Here is a 21,441-nt window from a genome sequence, read left to right as displayed (position 1 = left end):
ATTATCAGTCACAGGTGTACGAGATGCCTGAAATATTAAAGGGGTTTTCCTCAGGATAGATCATCAATATCAGATTGGTGAGGGTCCGATACCCGACACCCATCAGCTGTTTGAAGAGAAAGCCATGCCCCATGCGAGCGCTGCCTTCTCTTCATTGTTTGCCTGCTCGCCGTCGACATCACAGCAGTGTAATTACAAGTCGTCACTGACTTCAAGTGGACGGCTCGTTCCTATTCAATTGTACACTACAGAGCCATCCCATAGAAGTGAATAGGACGTCTTGTAGTTACACCCGCTCACCACTACGATGTCAACGGCAAGCAGATAAATAATGCATACAGGGCAGCGCTTGCATGGAGCATGGCTCTCTCTTCAAACAGCTGATGGGTGCCGGGTGTCCGACACCCAGCAGCCCGCTGGTCTGATACTGATGACCTATCCTGAGGAGAGGTCATCAATATTAAAATTGCGGCAAAACCCCTTTAAAGTGGGTGTGCCAACAGGGCAGATCTTACCTATTGTGCCGCAAATGTAGTCCCCCAGGCAAGGGAAAAGAGTCTGGCAGGAGCTGTGGAGGATGGAGTCCAGAATAAAGCATTCTTTTATGTTGGGGATGGGAGGGGGGCAGAAGTACACGAAAAAGCATCACTGTGTGTTAAAAACGTTGGCGGGAGAGAAGCACACCCCGCCATCCAGGAGAGAAGCACACCCCGCCATCCAGGAGAGAAGCACACCCCGCCATCCAGGAGAGAAGCACACCCCGCCATCCAGGAGAGAAGCACATCCCGCCTCCAGGAGAGAAGCACACCCCGCCATCCAGGAGAGAAGCACACCCCGCCATCCAGGAGAGAAGCACACCCCGCCATCCAGGAGAGAAGCACACCCCGCCATCCAGGAGAGAAGCACACCCCGCCTCCAGGAGAGAAGCACACCCCGCCATCCAGGAGAGAAGCACACCCCGCCATCCAGGAGAGAAGCACACCCCGCCATCCAGGAGAGAAGCACACCCCGCCATCCAGGAGAGAAGCACACCCCGCCATCCAGGAGAGAAGCACACCCCGCCATCCAGGAGAGAAGCACACCCCGCCATCCAGGAGAGAAGCACACCCCGCCATCCAGGAGAGAAGCACACCCCGCCATCCAGGAGAGAAGCACACCCCGCCATCCAGGAGAGAAGCACACCCCGCCATCCAGGAGAGAAGCACACCCCGCCATCCAGGAGAGAAGCACACCCCGCCATCCAGGAGAGAAGCACACCCCGCCATCCAGGAGAGAAGCACACCCCGCCATCCAGGAGAGAAGCACACCCCGCCATCCAGGAGAGAAGCACACCCCGCCATCCAGGAGAGAAGCACACCCCGCCATCCAGGAGAGAAGCACACCCCGCCATCCAGGAGAGAAGCACATCCCGCCATCCAGGAGAGAAGCACATCCCGCCATCCAGGAGAGAAGCACATCCCGCCTCCCAGGAGAGAAGCACATCCCGCCTCCCAGGAGAGAAGCACATCCCACCTCCCAGGAGAGAAGCACACCCCGCCTTCCAGGAGAGAAGCACACCCCGCCTCCAGGAGAGAAGCACACCCCGCCTCCAGGAGAGAAGCACATCCAGCCTCCAGGAGAGAAGCACACCCCGCCATCCAGGAGAGACGCACACCCTGCCTCCAGGAGAGAAGCACATCCCGCCTCCAGGAGTAAGGCCTAGACTGGAGATGGATGGAGCCATGGGCTGAGGAGCTGGGTCATTTCCACGGTGATGAAGGCACCAGAAGAAAACAAAGGAGGAAATCAGCTTGGTTCCCCCAGCGACATGCTTGCAGTGGCAGCCAAACCTAGAGCAGAGTCGGGGCTTGAAGAAAGTTCAGGGCAGGTCTCCGTTCACACCGAGAAGATGAGGAGGAGGCCACGCCCCCTTCCCAGTAGGTCACATCGATCGTGGGCTGGACGGAAGTGGTCGCTTGTTGAACCAAAGCATGGGATTGTAAGCCAGAAGATACCGCGGGGAGGCCTGGAGATGGGTCGAGGGGGAGTGAAGCAAACTGCAGAGTCCTCTGAAGAGCGCAACGGTAGCTCTGCAATATGCTGGCCATGACTGCTGTACGACGGACAAGAGAAGGAGTGTAGATAAGGGAAAACCAGAGGTAATGGAAGAGAAGGGGTTACTTACCCAAATCCTAACATACTCACCCCGCCTTCCCCTTCTTCCCTTTAGCTTCCCCCACAGGATACCAGCGGGGTCACCCCTTCAGTCGCTGGCACACAATGTGGTAGCAGATGGGGGGTGGTGACCCCATGACTGGACGGGTACAGCCGGTGGACTGAGCTTGTTATTCACTTAGTGTCTCCTCCTAGTGGCAGCGGCTATAACCGCAGTATCTTGTCTCCCCCAATGACAACAGTGAGAAATTAAAAATGATAAAAATTAGTATTAGGCAAAATTAATTAAATAACTGAACGAAAATAAAAAGTTTAGGGTACTTTCACACTTGCGTTTTTCTTTTCCGGCACTGAGTTCCGTCCTAGGGGCTCTATACCGGAAAAGAACTGATCAGTTTTATCCCCTTGCATTCTGAATGGAGAGCGATCCGTTCAGGATGCATCAGGATGTCTTCAGTTCAGTCTTTTTGACTGATCAGGACGGAGATAATACCGCAGCATGCTACCGTTTTAACTCCGGCCCAAAAAACTGAACACTTGCCTGAATGCGGGATCCGGCATTTTTTTCTATAGGAATGTATTAGTGCCGGATCCAGCTTTCAAAATACCGGAATGCCGGATCCCATTCCGGTTTGCGCATGCGCAGACCGGTCTTAAAATGCAATCAGTTTGCATGTGTTTTGCTGGATTCCTCTGCCGCAAGTGTGAAAGTAGCCTTACATGTACTAAAAAAAGGGAAGGGGGGGTAAATGCTTATTCTTCAGGATCCTTCCACACATGAATAGTTTACTGGCGTTTTTAACCCCTAAGGCTCCATTGTGGGATACGCAACGGACCCGCAAATTGCGGATCCACAAGACACCCGCCCGGCACCCCTATAGAAATGCCTATTCTTGTCCCAAAGATCGGGGCAGCGCTCCGCAATTGCGGATGCAGACAGCACACTGTGTGCTGTCCGCATCCATTCCGTCCCCATAGAGAATGAATCGGTCCGCACCCGTTCCGCAAAATTGCGGAACGGGTGCGGACCCATTTTGCGGATGTGTGAATGGAGCCTTAAAGGGTTTCTGTCATGAGAAATAACGTTATGTAGCTGGCTGATATTAGCGATGTGCTAATAAATGTCAGCAGTACATAACAGTGCGCTTTATAACTCCCTGCCTGCCGCCGTTCCGTGATTTGAACTTTTAGTATTTTTTTATATTTGTATTCGTTTTTTTTACCTTTTTTTAAGTCACCTTGGGTGACAATAACTGGCAATCATTAGATTGCCCATAGTATTTAGTGATGGCTAAATAGCATCATGAAAGACTTCATTTGCACTATATCAACAGAAAGCTGCCACCTAGTGGCCTGTATTGATATATACATCCTGCTTGAGGCTTTGGTCAATTAGCGTAAGAGTACTTTCACACTAGCGTTTTTCTTTTCCGGCATAGAGTTCCGTCCTAGGGGCTCTATACCGGAAAAGAACTGATCAGTTTTATCCCCATGCATTCTGAATGGAGAGTAATCCGTTCAGGATGCATCAGGATGTCTTCAGTTCAGTCGTTTTGACTGATCAGGCAAAAGAGAAAACCGTAGCATGCTACCGTTTTATCTCCGGCGAAAAAAACTGAAGTTTTTTTCAGTCGTTCCGGCATGCGCATGCGCAGATCAGTAAAAATGAGAAAAATGTACAAGACGGATCCATCGGTCCGCATGACAAACGGAGAGACGGATCCGTCCTTGCAATGCATTTGTGAGACGGATCCGCATCCGTCTCACAAATGCTTTCAGTCAGCAGCAGATCGGCGGATCCGGCGGAACTGCCCGCCGGATCACACTGCCGCAAGTGTGAAAGTAGCCTTAGGTAACAGGTTCCCCAATCTCAGCCGGGGAACGCTGTTACCAAACCGGAAGCGCGTGACTTCCGGTTCCGGTCTGCGCAGTTGCCGTGGTCACATTTGACCACGGCATCTGAAGGGTAATATGTATGCGATCAGCCTTATGGCTGATCGCATACATGTGCCACGTGTCTTTTCTATTTAAAATAGCAGAAACCCAGCGGCTATGGCGCCCCACTGCACGTGCGAGCAGGCGCCATGTTTAGGGATTGGACCCATGACGTACAGGTACGTCATGAGTCCCTAAAGGGTTAAACCATATAAAAAACCACCAAAATAAACATCATTATTTTGCTTTGATTTTCATTTTTTAAGTGCCATCATGTGAAGCGTGTTTTTTTTTTCCATTCAGTGAAAGAAATTTTACAAAAATGCCTGAAAACGCCGTCTAAGGAACAAAAACTCCAGGCGCAAACCCCTCTTCTGTCCCGCTGTCACATTGCCCACAGACCGCAGCGAACATCTGGAGCACGGCCTTACAGTCACAGCTCATGCGGAGCCCCTGCAGGATAAAAGGCCGCGGTCACACGGTGCGGTCACAGCGCGCTCCCTCTGATGGAAGGTTCTTCTATTTATTTCACAGGTAACGGTTTTTAAATTATCCCACAAAATCTATGTATTATTTTTTCCTGGTGGGGTCATGACCTCTAATAACCCCAAAGTGTCAGGTAACTCTGCGACTTTTCAGGACACTTCCAGCTATTTCCCCACAGCTGTCATATACCCGGCGCCTCTACTTTCCCGTTTTCCTGTCAGACCTGTCCCCGCCGCTGCGTCCTCCCCTCACACACAGCAGACGGGACGAGAACAACCGAGAACCTTCTCATCGCCGATAATCGCCGCTCCCGGTCACACAGTCTCCGGGCATCTTCCAGACTCTTCGGGAGCTGTCTCGCACGCCCCGCCCCTTCCTCGCGCTGATTGGCTCAGAAGTTCTCTGACTGACAGCGCAGCCTGGAACTATCGCGAAAATTCTCTCTGCTCCGTGACGTCACGGACAGCCGCCGCCGCTGATTGGTCGAGCTTTAGACTGACTGGAAAGCTCCCGAATATTCTCCATCGGGCTGTGTGTCATGCGGCTCTGTGATTGGCTGCTTCTGCGGGGAACGTTCGGGAAACTTCGGGATAGTTGCTAAGCGATGCGGGAGCGTGGTGAGGAGCGCTGTGATTGGGTAGAAGGCTGTGACGTGTCTCCACTGTACACATATATATAGGCGCCGTGCAGCGTGGAGCAGCAGTTACTGATAACTCTCCTCCACAAGACACGAGCTGCAGAGCGCAACCTCAGGAGAAGCTGTTCACTAAGAAGCCGCTCTGCCACCTGCACTCATCCCTCTGATACGTCCAGCAGCACTCACATCCTGACAGAAGATGGCACCTAAAGGAACCGCCATTGGCATTGACCTGGGCACCACCTACTCCTGTGTGGGGGTCTTCCAGCATGGCAAGGTGGAGATCATCGCCAACGACCAGGGCAACCGCACCACCCCCAGCTACGTGGCCTTCACCGACACCGAGAGACTCATCGGAGACGCTGCCAAGAACCAGGTGGCCCTCAACCCCCAGAACACAGTCTTTGATGCCAAGAGGCTGATTGGCAGAAGGTTTGATGAGCCGGTGGTGCAGTCTGACATGAAGCACTGGCCCTTCCAGGTGGTGAGTGATGGAGGAAAGCCCAAGGTCCAAGTGCAGTATAAAGGAGAGGACAAGACCTTCTTCCCTGAGGAGATCTCCTCTATGGTGCTGCTGAAAATGAAGGAAACAGCAGAGGCTTATCTGGGTCATCCAGTCACCAATGCGGTCATCACCGTGCCAGCCTACTTCAATGACTCCCAGCGGCAGGCCACCAAAGACGCCGGTGTCATCGCCGGACTCAACGTGCTGAGAATCATCAATGAGCCTACAGCAGCTGCCATTGCGTACGGCCTGGACAAGGGAGCCCGTGGGGAACGCAACGTCCTCATCTTTGACCTGGGAGGTGGCACCTTCGACGTCTCCATCCTTACCATTGATGACGGCATCTTTGAGGTAAAGGCCACAGCGGGTGACACTCATCTGGGAGGAGAGGACTTTGATAACAGAATGGTCAACCACTTTGTGGAAGAATTCAAACGCAAACATAAAAAGGACATTACCCAAAACAAGAGGGCCCTGAGGAGACTGAGGACAGCCTGCGAGAGAGCCAAGCGCACCCTGTCCTCCAGCACCCAGGCAAGCATTGAGATTGACTCCCTGTACGAGGGCATTGACTTCTACACTTCCATCACTAGAGCCCGCTTTGAGGAGTTGTGTTCCGACCTCTTCCGTGGTACCCTGGAGCCTGTTGAGAAAGCCTTGCGAGATGCCAAGATGGACAAGTCACAGATCCATGAAATTGTCCTAGTGGGAGGTTCCACACGTATCCCCAAGGTGCAGAAGCTGCTGCAGGACTTCTTCAATGGCCGAGAGCTGAACAAGAGCATTAATCCAGATGAAGCTGTGGCCTATGGGGCTGCTGTCCAAGCTGCCATCCTCATGGGAGACAAGTCAGAGAATGTGCAGGACCTCCTTCTACTGGATGTGGCTCCTCTTTCTTTGGGCCTGGAGACAGCTGGAGGGGTTATGACCGTCCTCATCAAACGCAACACGACCATCCCCACCAAGCAGACCCAGGTCTTCAGCACCTACTCTGACAACCAGCCAGGTGTCCTCATTCAGGTGTATGAGGGTGAGAGAGCCATGACCAAGGACAACAACCTGCTGGGTAAATTTGAGCTGAGTGGAATTCCCCCTGCTCCTCGGGGTGTACCCCAGATCGAGGTGACCTTTGATATAGATGCCAACGGTATCCTCAACGTATCTGCTGTGGACAAGAGCTCAGGCAAACAGAACAAGATCACTATTACAAACGACAAAGGCCGACTGAGCAAAGAGGAGATAGAGAAGATGGTGCAAGATGCTGAGAAATACAAAGCGGATGATGATGACCAGAGAGAGAAAATTACTGCCAAAAACTCTCTGGAGTCCTATGCCTTCAACATAAAGAGCATGGTGGAAGATGAGAACATGAAGGGGAAGATCAGTGATGAAGATAAGAGGGTCATCTCGGACAAGTGTAAGGAGATCATTGCCTGGCTGGAGAACAACCAACTTGCAGAGAAAGATGAGTATACCCATAAGCAGAAAGAGCTGGAGAAGGTGTACCAACCAATCATCACCAAGATGTACCAGGGAGGTATGCCAGGAGGTATGCCTGGCTCCAGCTGTGGTGCACAGGCCAGACAGGGCAGCAGCTCTGGGCCCACCATTGAGGAGGTGGATTAAAAAGTATGAACTGTTTGACTTTTTTATGCTCAAGTCTGATAAATGGACTTTTTGGTTCTGTTTTATTTTTTTATAAGCTAAGGACCTTAAGGCCTCATGCACACAACCGTATGTATTTTGCGGTCTGCAAAAAATGGATACGCAAAAAGTACGGATGACGTCCGTGTACAATCCTGTTCTATTTTTTTTGCAGAACGGACATACGGAAACGGAATGCACACGGTGTACCTTCGGGTTTTTTTGCGGCCCGATTGAAATAATTGGTTCCGTATACGGTCCCAAAAAGCCCTAAGAGAGTATTTTTCCTGGAGAAAAATGTTGATATATTTTATTTGAATGTTTGTTGTCTTTTTTTAATGATTTAAAAAAATATATATTTTTTTATCTAATTTGTCCTAAGTATGTGTTACTGTAACTGTTTATTAGATACTTTGTGTTTTTCTTTTTGTGTAAATAAATTTATTTTACCACTAGATCGTGTTAAGTTTTTTATTTTAAGTTTACCAGGTATTTCTAGTGTTTTTGGTGTTTCTCATAAAATATATAAACTGTTTTAACACAACATACCGTAAATAGTTTTATATAGTCTGTTGCTTGTGTCTGGTATTGCAGTAGTTACTCAATAGGACTGACTTGTAATACCAGATACAGCCCATAGACAGGAATGGGAGCAGCGCTACGATAGTATTCCACAGCCACTGCCCAGTGTACAGAGCCGCATTCTCCCCGTGCTGGGAGAAGTACCCCCACTGATCAGATATTGATGACCTACTAAGGATAGGTCATCAATATTTAAAGGGACACTCCGCATACAAAAATAAATAAAAAATCACATTAACTGAGGAATAACAGCACTTACATAGTGATCTCCTTTGCGGTTGCAGCTTCATCGATTCCCAGGATCCTCTTCTGTCATCAAAGATGGCCGTACTGCTGCACACTGTGCATCGGTAGTCCTAAGAGACTTCCTGCTTGTCGGGCCCTGCTCTAGGATTGGCCACCACTACTTATGTGAACAGCCATTATGGATGACAAAAGAGAAGCCTAGGAACCTGCAAATGAAAAGAAGGTCACCATGTAAGTGTTCTGTTTGTCCCCCCAGTTAGGGTCCATTCACACGTCCATAGTGTATTGCGGATCCGCAATACACCCGGCCGGCACCCCCCATAGAACTGCCTATTCAGAATAGGACATGTTCTATTTTTTTGCAGAGCCGTGGCCCAGAAGTTCGGGGCCACGCTCCGTAAATGCGGATGCGGAGAGCACATAGTGTGCTCTCCACATCTCTCACAGCACCATAGAGAATGAATGGGTCAACACCAGTTCCCGATATTGTGGAACGGATGCAGACCCATTTGCGGACGTGTGAATGGACCCTTAGGCCTCTTTCACACGGGCGTCAGGTTTTTTTGCCCGGATAAGAGCCGGGTGCGTTGCGGGAAAATGCGCGATTTTTCCGCACGAGTGCAATACATTGTCATGCGTTGCACTCGCGTGAGAAAAATCGCGCATGTTTGGTACCCAAACCCGAACTTCTTCACAGAAGTTCGGGCTTGGGATTGATGTTCTGAAGATTGTATTATTTTCCCTTATAACATGGTTATAAGGGAAAATAATAGCATTCTGAACACAGAATGCATAGTAAAACAGCGCTAGAGGGGTTTAAAAAAAAGAAAAAAAATTATTTAACTCACCTTAGTCCACTTGATCGCGAAGCCGGCATCTCCTTGTGTCTCCTCTGCGCTGAACAGGACCTGGGGTGAGCTGCTGCATTAAATACCGGTTAAGGACCTTTGATGACGTCACTCCGGTCATCACATGGTCTTTCACCATGGTGAATCACCATGGTAAAAGATCATGTGACGTACCATGTGATGACCGGAGTGACGTCATCAAAGGTCCTTAACCGGTATTTAATGCAGCAGCTCACCCCAGGTCCTGTTCAGCGCAGCGGAGACACAAGGAGATGCCGGCTTCGCGATCAAGTGGACTAAGGTGAGTTAAATAATTTTTTTCCTTTTTTTTAAACCCCTCTAGCGCTGTTTTACTATGCATTCTGTGTTCAGAATGCTATTATTTTCCCTTATAACCATGTTATAAGGGAAAATAATAATGATCGGGTCTCCATCCCGATCGTCTCCTAGCAACCGTGCATGAAAATCGCACCGCATCCGTACTTGCTTGCGGATGCTATGCGATTTTCACGCTTCCCATTCACTTTTATGGGGCCTGCGTCGCGTGAAAATCGGACAATATAGAGCATGCTGCGATTTTCACTCAACGCACAAGTGATGCGTGAAAATCACCGCTCATGTGCACAGCCCCATAGAAATGAATGGGTCAGGATTCAGTGCGGGTGCAATACTTTCACCGCACGCATCGCACCCGCACGGAAAACTCGCCCGTGTGAATGGACCCTTAATGTGATTTTTTCCCCCCCCCTACAACAGAGGGTCACTCAAGTGTGGTTTGTGTGTTTGCCTGCATGTCCCAGGCCAACTGCGGCTCCTCAGACCCAAACTGACTGTATTATAGTAATTTATGTCACAGTCAGTTTATATCTGATGGGCCGTCTACAGCAGAACACTCACCAGATGATGTCAGTATACAGCAATAGCCCTGTGATCAGATTAACTGGGTGCATCACAAATTACTAGGATGCAGTCTCTTCTGGGGAGCTGTGGCCGTCACATGGACCATGTTTTACGGGAGGATCACGGTTTTGCCCATGATGCTTACGTCTTGCAACATCCAGGCATCTTTTAGATTAGGAGGTGACTTCATATATTTAAAGGGATTATCCAAGACTAATAACGACCAACCCCTAGTGGTGATCAAACTTACCTAGTCATAGCTCTGGGCTTTGTGTCTGTTGCACCCAGCCCTGCTCTCCTGAAAACGTCCATCGACGGGGGTACATGTGACTTCTGCAGCCAATCACAGCCCTTCCCCCTTCTGTCACAACAACTGGAACAGATAGGTGTGGACTGGGAACTTAAAGGGGCCCCGTTTTGAAATTGGGTTCAAATTGATGGAAGGTAGAGACAGCAACACCATATTGTGGCACATTTTTTCCACCCCAACAGAGCCAAAGACCACACTCACAAAATACTGTCAGCAGCACAGGATACATCCCCAAAAACTTCCAGTGGCCGGCTGTGAGGAGGGCCCGGGCAGCCTCCTGGGCATCGGCCCACCGGGAAATTTCCCTGTAAGGTCCCTGGGTTCACACATAATTCTTTTTTTCACCAAGAGTTTCATACATTGTATCCAGGGTCGTTCACACTAATAAAACAATCAGCTACGTGAACGTTGTACCATGTTGGCTGCATGTGTAGAAACCATAGGCCTCATTTACTCAGTGTGTTAGGCCTCATACACACAGGCATGTGCTGCCCATGCCCATAATGCAGTCCACAATCTGGAAGATACAGTGCGGAATGACGGCACGACTCAGAGGCACTATGGAGTACTTCCGTGGGTTTTCTGTCCATTCCTCCGCACCGGAAAAAAGTAGTGCATGCAGTACTTTTTTGCGTTGCTGACTGTCGGATGCGGATTGTGGACACCATGGCAGTCTGCAGCACAGGCACAGCCAGCACACGGCCATGTGCATAAGACCTTAGGAGAAAAGTGTCCTTTTTTTCTCCCATGGCAAACAGTCGGAGTCTAAGTTTAGTTTTTATTAATGGGGTTATCCCATGATTAATGTAAAAAATAAAAATCTGACATTTTATAGTACATGACCAGCCCTGTACCTTACATGGATCCAGAGATCTCCACATTCATTGCTGCTAGATTTATATCCAGCTGACAGCTCAAGGGGAGTGTCTTTTCTGCTGCAGCTCAGGGGGCGTGTCTTTTCTGCTGCAGCTCAGGGGGTGTGTCTTTTCTGCTGCAGCTCAGGGGGAGTGTCCACGCTCGATGAAACTGAGCATGTGCGACCATCTCAGTGAGCAGGACAAAGAAATAAGAAAATAAGTGGCAGTATACAGATACATTTTATTAAATAACTCAGTAGCTATACAAATTTTTTTATTTCATGCAATCATAAAAGTATTCAGATCCAGGTGCCGGTTTGAAAACTGTAAAATATTTTTGGTGGGACAACCCTTTTAGGAGCAGTGTAGAAAATGATGAGTAATGATGGTTGGTATGGTCAATACAATAAAAAAAGGAAATAAACACATAGAAACACTATAGAGGCAATTTATTTTTTAGTATGCAACTCTGACACAGATGCTATACTGGTGTAAGATGTGGCAGAGTTATTAAGAAGCACGTACCTACTAGTAATCTGGCACATCTTGGGCTGTCCCTGTGCCAGGAGATTTACGGCATGTGTGCAGGATATGTTATAAATGTATGATACCATCTCTGGGATCTGTATGAAAGATGAGCGATTCCTCCGCAGGACTTCTTCTTCTCCTGTGAGGTGCTGTCCCTGCAGGTGAAGAGCTGCCCACCTGTCACAAGATTGACAATTTCCCGGAAGTGTAGCGTCGCTGCTCCTCAGCCAGAGCCTCTGCCCTCGCTCTAACAATTAGAGCAGCGGCACCGGTAGGAAATAGTCAGGGCCTGGCCATATGTCCAGCCGGTCAATCTTGTGGCAGGTGGACACGTCTTCACCTGTAGGACAGCCGCTCACAGATGAAGAAGTCTCGCTGATCAGAGAAATCTATTCACTCGTCTCTAATCTGTACCTATGTGAAGAATAGGCGCCCCCCTACCTGCCTTTCCTCTTTTCACTATTCTGTATCATAATCTTCCCTTTCTTCTCTGCAATTATTCTGCCGGTCACCTACACATCTAACAGGATGACACTACATCCCAAGTTTACTCTGCTGTTCCTGCTCTTCTCTTAAAGGAACCCTACACCTACTACTGTGTATAACCATAATACGAGACACATTTATGGGGATAGTCTCCTCTTCAAATATCTGATACCAGAGAGTCATAGACTGTATAGAATAATAGAACTGTCTAATGCATTTCAGTCACACGGTCGCCCAGGCTCCATAGAAATGCGCAGCCCCTGCTCTGTCCTCTTTTCTATGGATAATCAGTTCATCTGGATTTCTAAATGTGTTTTGAAGAGCAAGACTTCCGTTTCGGATACTCTTTATAGAGAGACTCTTCACTGCAACTTCAAATGAAGGTTAATAATATGATTTTAATAAATATAACAATAGCATAAAGATATAGAGAGATTTCATGTCCTTTATTTTGCAAGTTAATTATGTGCAAAGAATAGAGAACGTGCGTCACCGATTGAGTTAACATCCTCTGACAGCGACACATCAGCTGTGAAGCCCATTTCAGCGAAAAGCAGACAGTCTCGATCGGGAAAGCATTTCTAGGCGAAGCGTCCTTTCGTAGTTGAGCTTCAACTGGTGGCTGAAAAGGTCCAGCTTTTATACTGTTTAACCAGAGCTTCAGCCCATAGTGGGATGTAGCCAGCATATGCAATCTGTAAGGGTCTCTGTGTATATCTTGTGTATTATTATTTTATGCACTTATATAGCACCACTATATTCCGCAGAGCTTTACAGACATTAGCATCCAACTGTATCGGTTATTATTTCGAACCTTAGAGCGGCCAAGTCAAACCGGTGTAAAGTAGAACTGGCTTAGTTGCCTATAGCAACCAATCAGATTCCTACTTTAATTTTCCAAAAGGAGCTGAGGTGGAATCTGATCGGTTGCTGTGGGCAACTAAGCCAGTTCTACTTTACACTAGTTAGATATATGTATTATATAGTAATATGTCTTAGGTTCCCAAATTTGCATATCAGGACCACAGGTGCACCCAGAAATTTTCTTTCAGTGCCCCCTGCCCCAACCTTCCTGCAGAGCCTCGCACATTCCCAGTTCACTGACATCAGCAATGGTCCATCCTTCTTCTCTTTTACTTCTAACTAGGTGTGGAGCCATAGGCACTCTGGTCGGGGTCTCTGTACCGTGGTCCTGGCCGGTGTGTTCTGCTGAATGGAAGCCCCTCTGGTGTGACACGCTGCTCTCAGGAATAAAGTCTAGGAAGGGTGGAAAAGACAATGGTACCACAAACACTATCAGCCCAACAGCTGGAAAATATAAGAATGGGGCAGGGGAGCCATCAAACCCCAGATAAGACCCCACAATGAATTCAGACCTCCAACCCCCTAAACAAATCAGACTCCCATCCAGATCTTCTAAACAAACCCCTAAATAAATCACCAGATGTCCCAAATGAATCAAACTCAAAATCAGACCTCATAAGTAAATCACACCCTACACTAGACCCCCTATATCAATCAGATCTAAGATCAGATCTCTGAATAAAGCAGACCCAAACCAGACCACTTAAACAAATAGACCCCAAACTAGATCATGTATGTAAATCAGACCTCAGTTCAGACCCCAAAATAAATCAGACCTCCTAAATACTTTAGGTCAGACTCCAGACTAAACAAATAGGACCCCTAAATAAATAAGAGTCCAGACTAGACCCCCAATATAAATCAGATCTCAGATCAAACCCCAGAATAAATTACACTCTAAATAATTCAGACCCAGACCCCCTAAATAAATCATCCCCTACACTAGATCCTCTATGTAAATCCAAATTAACATCCAAAACTAACTGTAGATCCACTATATAATATATAAGATCTAAAATCTTGGGTGAGAATAAATCAGAACCAACCCTGACTAGCTAAATAAGTCAGACCTCAGTCTAGACCCCCTATATACACTCACCTAAAGAATTATTAGGAACACCATACTAATACGGTGTTGGACCCCCTTTTGCCTTCAGAACTGCCTTAATTCTACGTGGCATTGATTCAACAAGGTGCTGATAGCATTCTTTAGAAATGTTGGCCCATATTGATAGGATAGCATCTTGCAGTTGATGGAGATTTGAGGGATGCACATCCAGGGCATGAAGCTCCCATTCCACCACATCCCAAAGATGCTCTATTGGGTTGAGATCTGGTGACTGTGGGGTCCATTTTAGTACAGTGAACTCATTGTCATGTTCAAGAAACCAATTTGAAATGATTCGAGCTTTGTGACATGGTGCATTATCCTGCTGGAATTAGCCATCAGAGGATGGGTACATGGTGGTCATGAAGGGATGGACATGGTCAGAAACAATGTTCAGGTAGCCCGTGGCATTTAAACGATGGCCAATTGGCACTAAGGGGCCTAAAGTGTGCCCAGAAAACATCCCCCACACCATTACACCACCACCACCACCACCAGCCTGCACAGTGGTAACAAGGCATGATGGATACATGTTCTCATTCTGTTTACGCCAAATTTGGACTCTACCATTTGAATGTCCCAACAGAAATCGAGACTCATCAGACCAGGCAACATTTTTCCAGTCTTCAACAGTCCAATTTTGGTGAGCTCGTGCAAATTGTAGCCTCTTTTTCCAATTTGTAGTGGAGATGAGTGGTACCCGGTGGGGTCTTCTGCTGTTGTAGCCCATCCGCCTCAAGGTTGTGCGTGTTGTGGCTTCACAAATGCTTTGCTGCATACCTCGGTTGTAACGAGTGGTTATTTCAGTCAACGTTGCTCTTCTATCAGCTTGAATCAGTCGGCCCATTCTCCTCTGACCTCTAGCATCAACAAGGCATTTTCGCCCACAGGACTGCCGCATACTGGATGTTTTTCCCTTTTCACACCATTCTTTGTAAACCCTAGAAATGTTTGTGCGTGAAAATCCCAGTAACTGAGCAGATTGTGAAATACTCAGACCGGCCTGTCTGGCACCAACAACCATGCCACGCTCAAAATTGCTTAATTCACCTTTCTTTCCCATTCTGACATTCAGTTTGGAGTTCAGGAGATTGTCTTGACCAGGACCACAACCCTACATGCATTGAAGCAACTGCCATGTGATTGGTTGACTAGATAATCGCATTAATGAGAAATAGAACAGGTGTTCCTAATAATTCTTTAGGTGAGTGTATATCAGACCTCAGATCAGACACCCTAAATAAATCAGAACCCCTAAATATATCAGTGCCCAACTCCTGTATATACACAGACCTCAGACCCCTTCAAGAATTCAAGCCCCATTACCCAAACATTAATAGTCTTCAAACAAATAAAGTAGACATCAGACCATTGAATAATATACTTCTTGTTCCCAGCTCTGGAGCCCCTTCTCCTTTGGGCACTGCCCCCACACTACGGCCTCCTGCACATGACATTATCTGTTTTTGCGTCTTGCAAATCACAGACATCGGCCGTGTGAATCCCTCTTCTGTCGTAGAGTTCAGATGCCTTTTCTTGTAGAATAGGACAGGTTCTATTTTTTTTGCGGGGCCACAGAACGGACACACGGATGTCGACCTCACACAGTGTGCTGTCCGCATCTTTTGCGGCCCTACTGAAATGAATGGATACACATCCATTCTGCAAAACATTTGTATCTGATTCGAAACAAAGCTACGGTTGTGTGCATGAGCCCTTGAGTCCTGGCACTGTTTACAGGACCCGATGCTGCTGTGGCAGTGGCCGGTGAGAGAGGACCTGCAGAGGTGAGGATGCCGCCAGTGGTGTTATATAGTGGATTTGATTTGCATGATGCTATTAAAATCATATGAAAAGCTCTCAGTGCCAATCCAGTCTGGAGGGTCTACACAAATTGGACCCCCATGTGTGCACCACTGATCAGGACTCAAGGAAAGATGAATTGTAATGGCAACTCAATTAATTTCTCACCCAGCAACAGATATAACAAAAACTGTGAACAACCCCCCGCGTAATACGCCACACGCCATCGATATTTACTGTGGTGCTTTATAATCGATTCAATCAGCCTGTAAAGCAGAGCGGCCACCGGTCTGCATCCACTCTGCTACATCCCGTCTCCCATTGGCCTGTCTTCTGGATGACACTAGGCTCTGCACACAGACACGCAGCCCCCTCCTGCTCATCGCTCCATTCATAAAGAAATATCAGTGCGCAGAGCCGGGGACAAATAAAGACTGCCTGACGCCTAACTATAATGGGGACAAAAAACACTGCAGTCTGCGGTTTGTGTCCGGCCGATTCCAAGCATTCTCTGGTGGCTGGATCACCCTGCTGATGTAACACCAGCCTAACTTTACCAGATAGAGCGTTTAGCAATAGAGCTATCCTCCCGTAAACTGAAAGATAAATGCACCCGCCTGGTAATGACAGATCCTGCATCTGGAGGTAGTGCCAAAGATCTACCTACTGACCAGAGCAATGTGGTCACCTGGCACATGACACAACTGTGACGGTACGGTCACACGGTCAGGTTTCTGCATGCAGTTACATAGTTGATACGGCTGAAAAAAGACAAAAGTCCAACAAGTTCAACCAAGGCGGACGCAAATTCCAGAAGGAAGTGAGACTCAGATGTCTACACGTTTTCATAAGCAAAAATCAGGAGTGACTATAAAGGAGAGAAAGTATAAAGGACAGATACGATTTCTCCTCGTTTTTGAATCCCCCTGAAAATCGAGTATTTCTGTTGCCTGAAGCACCTCAGAGCTGTGTGGCCCGTCCAGTACCGCAGTAAGGGATAACGCCAGTACTCAACCTTCTGAAGGAAGAGATGAAGCCTCCTGATATACACTACTCACAAAAAGTTAGGGATATTTGGCTTGTGGGTGAAATTTCAGGATGAACCTAAAATGTACTCTAACCTTCATGTGACCTTCTCTAAACTTCTGAATGCACATGTCCAACTGTTCAATGTTTCAGTACTTTTTGCTGATCTCAAACAAGGAGCTTAAGGGCAAAATTGACAACAGGTGTGAGATTTCCTGGTTCAATTAGAATTAATATTTAAACAGTCCTCCTCATCATGCTGTTCACATTTTGACATCATGAGACCAAGACGACACCTAACAATTGATCAACAGTACCTTGTCATTGTGATGCTTCAAGCAGGATCTTCTGAGACGGAAGTGGCCACTGAGCTTAGAGTGTCACAGAGTGTCATCAGCAAGTTGCAACAGAGATACAAAGAGACTTGAAGAGTCACAGAAAGGTATAGAAGGGGATGTCCTTTGGCCACATCCCATACTAATGAACGCTTCATTGTGAACAATGCCCTGCGGTAGGGGCGGATTGGTCATAGACCATACAGGGAAATTTCCTGGTGGGCCGATGCTCCAGAGGGCCACCCAGGTCCTCCTCACTGACACTGACCGGGTACCTAATGAGCAGTAATTAACGCTGTTAGAATGCGGTACCTATGTACCCAACCTACGACAGCAAATCCCCTCCTGAATTGAACTGCTGTAGCTAAGCCCCTTGCTCAATAGACAACTGGAGGAGGAGGACAGAAGATGGTAGCTATGGATGGTCACCACAGAGGGCCAGCTTTTGGGGCAGTATATTGTGCTACACTGTGTTATTTGGTTCTGCTGGGATGATATTTTGCACTATGGTATTGTTGACCCTGCCTTCTGTTAATTTGGACCTGCCTACAAAATGGGGCTACTTTATTTTATTTTTTCCAGGGCCCAGTCTGCCCCTGCCCTGCGGAATGGGATGATGAATGCCACACAACTCCAGGCACATTTAACATTTAAGGGAGGTAAGAGGCCCCCAAGTGTCATGTCAGACCATTCGAAACTGTTTACATCAGCGTGGTCTGCGTGCTAGACGACCTGCAAAAGTACCTGATCATACCACCAGGCACAGTCGGCATGGTCTTGCATGGGCCAGGGAGCAAGAGCAGGTGTAATAATTTCACCTGTGACGAGGATAAGGTGGATGACCGGCGCAAAACTGCACTGTGTAATACGTGTGGCGCCTTCCAGAACACAGCAGGCAAGAGAACAGAAACTGTAGGGATGGTACAATTACACAACGTGGAGAAGAGAGTAATGAGGTTGACCGGAGCCCGACAGCTAGATAGAACTGTCATGTATCTATCTGTGGCTCAGTTACTCCTCCTTGCGGTTGTCTGGTGCATGAGAGGCTGCATAGGCCTTTCAAATACTGCATTTAGGGAGGGATCTGTTACTCTGCCATAGAAGGGACTAATGGTGATGCTTGGTGCAGAGTGTCACAGAGCAGGGTTCACAAACCTGGCCTCTGGGGACAGGGCAGTACTCCACCCGTTGAGAAGGTACTGCTGTTGTCTGGGGCAAGGAGGTAAAGTACTGATTAGGCTTCAGGTACAGTGTCCTGTCAAATCACAAACACCCCGCCTGCTGCCTGGAGCGCCTCAGTTATGTAGGCCTGCCACCTACGTCGTTAAGTGACAACACAATTACCCAGCTGTACAGATAGCGGTAAAGCTGCTGCCTGGTGCACGGCCGGTCAGATATGGTGCCTACTGATAACACAACTACTCCGCCGGTAGATAAAGGTAATGTTAATGACTGGTTTATGCTTCTATATAAAGAGACTAGAGGAGGACAGCCACTAAAAAAAATAAAAGGGATAATTATCAGTCACAGCCTCACAGGTGTACGAGATGCCTGAAATATTAAAGGGGTTTTCCTCAGGATAGATCATCAATATCAGATTGGTGAGGGTCCGATACCCGACACCCATCAGCTGTTTGAAGAGAAAGCCATGCCCCATGCGAGCGCTGCCTTCTCTTCATTGTTTGCCTGCTCGCCGTCGACATCACAGCAGTGTAATTACAAGTCGTCACTGACTTCAAGTGGACGGCTCGTTCCTATTCAATTGTACACTAGAGCCATCCCATAGAAGTGAATAGGACAGCTTGTAGTTACACCCGCTCACCACTGCGATGTCAACGGCAAGCAGATAAATAATGCATACAGGGCAGCGCTTGCATGGAGCATGGCTCTCTCTTCAAACAGCTGATGGGTGCCGGGTGTCCGACACCCAGCAGCCCGCTGGTCTGATACTGATGACCTATCCTGAGGAGAGGTCATCAATATTAAAATTGCGGCAAAACCCCTTTAAAGTGGGTGTGCCAACAGGGCAGATCTTACCTATTGTGCCGCAAATGTAGTCCCCCAGGCAAGGGAAAAGAGTCTGGCAGGAGCTGTGGAGGATGGAGTCCAGAATAAAGCATTCTTTTATGTTGGGGATGGGAGGGGGGCAGAAGTACAGGGTAGGAAAAAGCATCACTGTGTGTTAAAAACTTTGGCGGGAGAGAAGCACACCCCGCCATCCAGGAGAGAAGCACACCCCGCCATCCAGGAGAGAAGCACACCCCGCCATCCAGGAGAGAAGCACACCCCGCCTCCCAGGAGAGAAGCACATCCCGCCTCCCAGGAGAACGCAGAAGCACACCCCGCCTCCCAGGGAGAGAAGCACACCCCGCCTCCCAGGAGAGAAGCACACCCCGCCTCCCAGGAGAGAAGCACACCCCGCCTCCCAGGAGAGAAGCACACCCCGCCTCCCAGGAGAGAAGCACACCCCGCCTCCCAGGAGAGAAGCACACCCCGCCTCCCAGGAGAGAAGCACACCCCGCCTCCCAGGAGAGAAGCACACCCCGCCTCCCAGGAGAGAAGCACACCCCGCCTCCCAGGAGAGAAGCACATCCCGCCTCCAGGAGAGAAGCACACCCCGCCTCCCAGGAGAGAAGCACATCCCGCCTCCCAGGAGAGAAGCACACCCCGCCTCCCAGGAGAGAAGCACACCCCGCCTCCCAGGAGAGAAGCACACCCCGCCTCCAGGAGAGAAGCACACCCCGCCTCCAGGAGAGAAGCACACCCCGCCTCCAGGAGAGAAGCACACCCCGCCTCCAGGAGAGAAGCACACCCCGCCTCCCAGGAGAGAAGCACACCCCGCCTCCCAGGAGAGAAGCACACCCCGCCTCCCAGGAGAGAAGCACACCCCGCCTCCCAGGAGAGAAGCACACCCCGCCATCCAGGAGAGAAGCACACCCCGCCTCCCAGGAGAGAAGCACATCCCGCCTCCAGGAGAGAAGCACATCCCGCCTCCAGGAGTAAGGCCTAGACTGGAGATGGATGGAGCCATGGGCTGAGGAGCTGGGTCATTTCCACGGTGATGAAGGCACCAGAAGAAAACAAAGGAGGAAATCAGCTTGGTTCCCCAAGCGACATGCTTGCAGTGGCAGCCAAACCTAGAGCAGAGTCGGGGCTTGAAGAAAGATCAGGGCAGGTCTCCGTTCACACCGAGAAGATGAGGAGGAGGCCACGCCCCCTTCCCAGTAGCTCACATCGATCGTGGGCTGGACGGAAGTGGTCGCTCGTTGAACCAAAGCATGGGATTGTAAGCCAGAAGATACCGCGGGGAGGCCTGGAGATGGGCCGAGGGGGAGTGAAGCAAACTGCAGAGTCCTCTGAAGAGCGCAACGGTAGCTCTGCAATATGCTGGCCATGACTGCTGCACGACGGACAAGAGTAGGAGTGTAGATGAGGGAAAACCAGTGGTAATGGAAGAGGAAGGGGTTACTTACCCAAATCCTAACATACTCACCCCGCCTTCCCCTTCTTCCCTTTAGCTTCCCCCACAGGATACCAGCGGGGTCACCCCTTCAGTCGCTGGCACACAATGTGGCAGCAGATGGGGGGTGGTGACCCCATGACTTGACGGGTACAGCCGGTGGACGGAGCTCGTTATTCACTTAGTGTCACCTCCTAGTGGCAGCGGCTATAACCGCAGTATCTTGTCTCCCCCAATGACAACAGTGAGAAATTAAAAATGATAAAATAAAATTGGCATAAAAATAAAGTCCATTGAATCACAAAAAAGGTGCAAAACTAATTAAATAACTGAACGAAAATAAAAAGGTTAGGGTACTTTCACACTTGCGCTTTTCTTTTCCGGCACTGAGTTCCGTCCTAGGGGCTCTATACCGGAAAATAACTGATTCTGACTGGAGAGCAATCCGTTCAGGATGCATCAGGATGTCTTCAGTTCAGTCTTTTTGACTGATCAGGACGGAGAAAATACCGCAGCATGCTACGGTTTAAACTCCGGCCAAAAAAACCTGAAGACTTGCCTGAATGCCGGATTTTTTTCTACAGGAATGTATTAGTGCTGGATCCAGCATTCAAAATACCGGAATGCCGGATCCCATTCCGGTTTACGCATGCGCAGACCGGTAAAAATGTGATCAGTCTTAAAATGCAATCAGTTTGCATGCGTTTTGCCGGATTCCTCTGCCGCA

The 21,441-nt window shown here is 48.8% G+C and overlaps 1 protein-coding gene across 1 annotated transcript; it reads left to right on the top strand.

Moving 5' to 3' along the window:
• The first annotated feature begins 5,296 nt into the window (after positions 1–5,296).
• On the top strand, positions 5,297–7,802 carry LOC122945966 (heat shock 70 kDa protein-like). The gene has a single exon (XM_044305208.1). It carries the CDS (start codon positions 5,412–5,414, stop codon positions 7,341–7,343), a length of 1,932 nt encoding a protein of 643 aa, XP_044161143.1. The 5' UTR covers positions 5,297–5,411; the 3' UTR covers positions 7,344–7,802.
• The last annotated feature ends 13,639 nt before the right edge of the window (positions 7,803–21,441 follow it).

This window comes from Bufo gargarizans, chromosome 9 (assembly GCF_014858855.1).
Source record: "Bufo gargarizans isolate SCDJY-AF-19 chromosome 9, ASM1485885v1, whole genome shotgun sequence".
NCBI classification, from domain to species: domain Eukaryota; kingdom Metazoa; phylum Chordata; class Amphibia; order Anura; family Bufonidae; genus Bufo; species Bufo gargarizans.
Note: the sequence above shows the minus strand (reverse complement) of the source record. Positions and strands in the feature narration are given on the sequence as shown.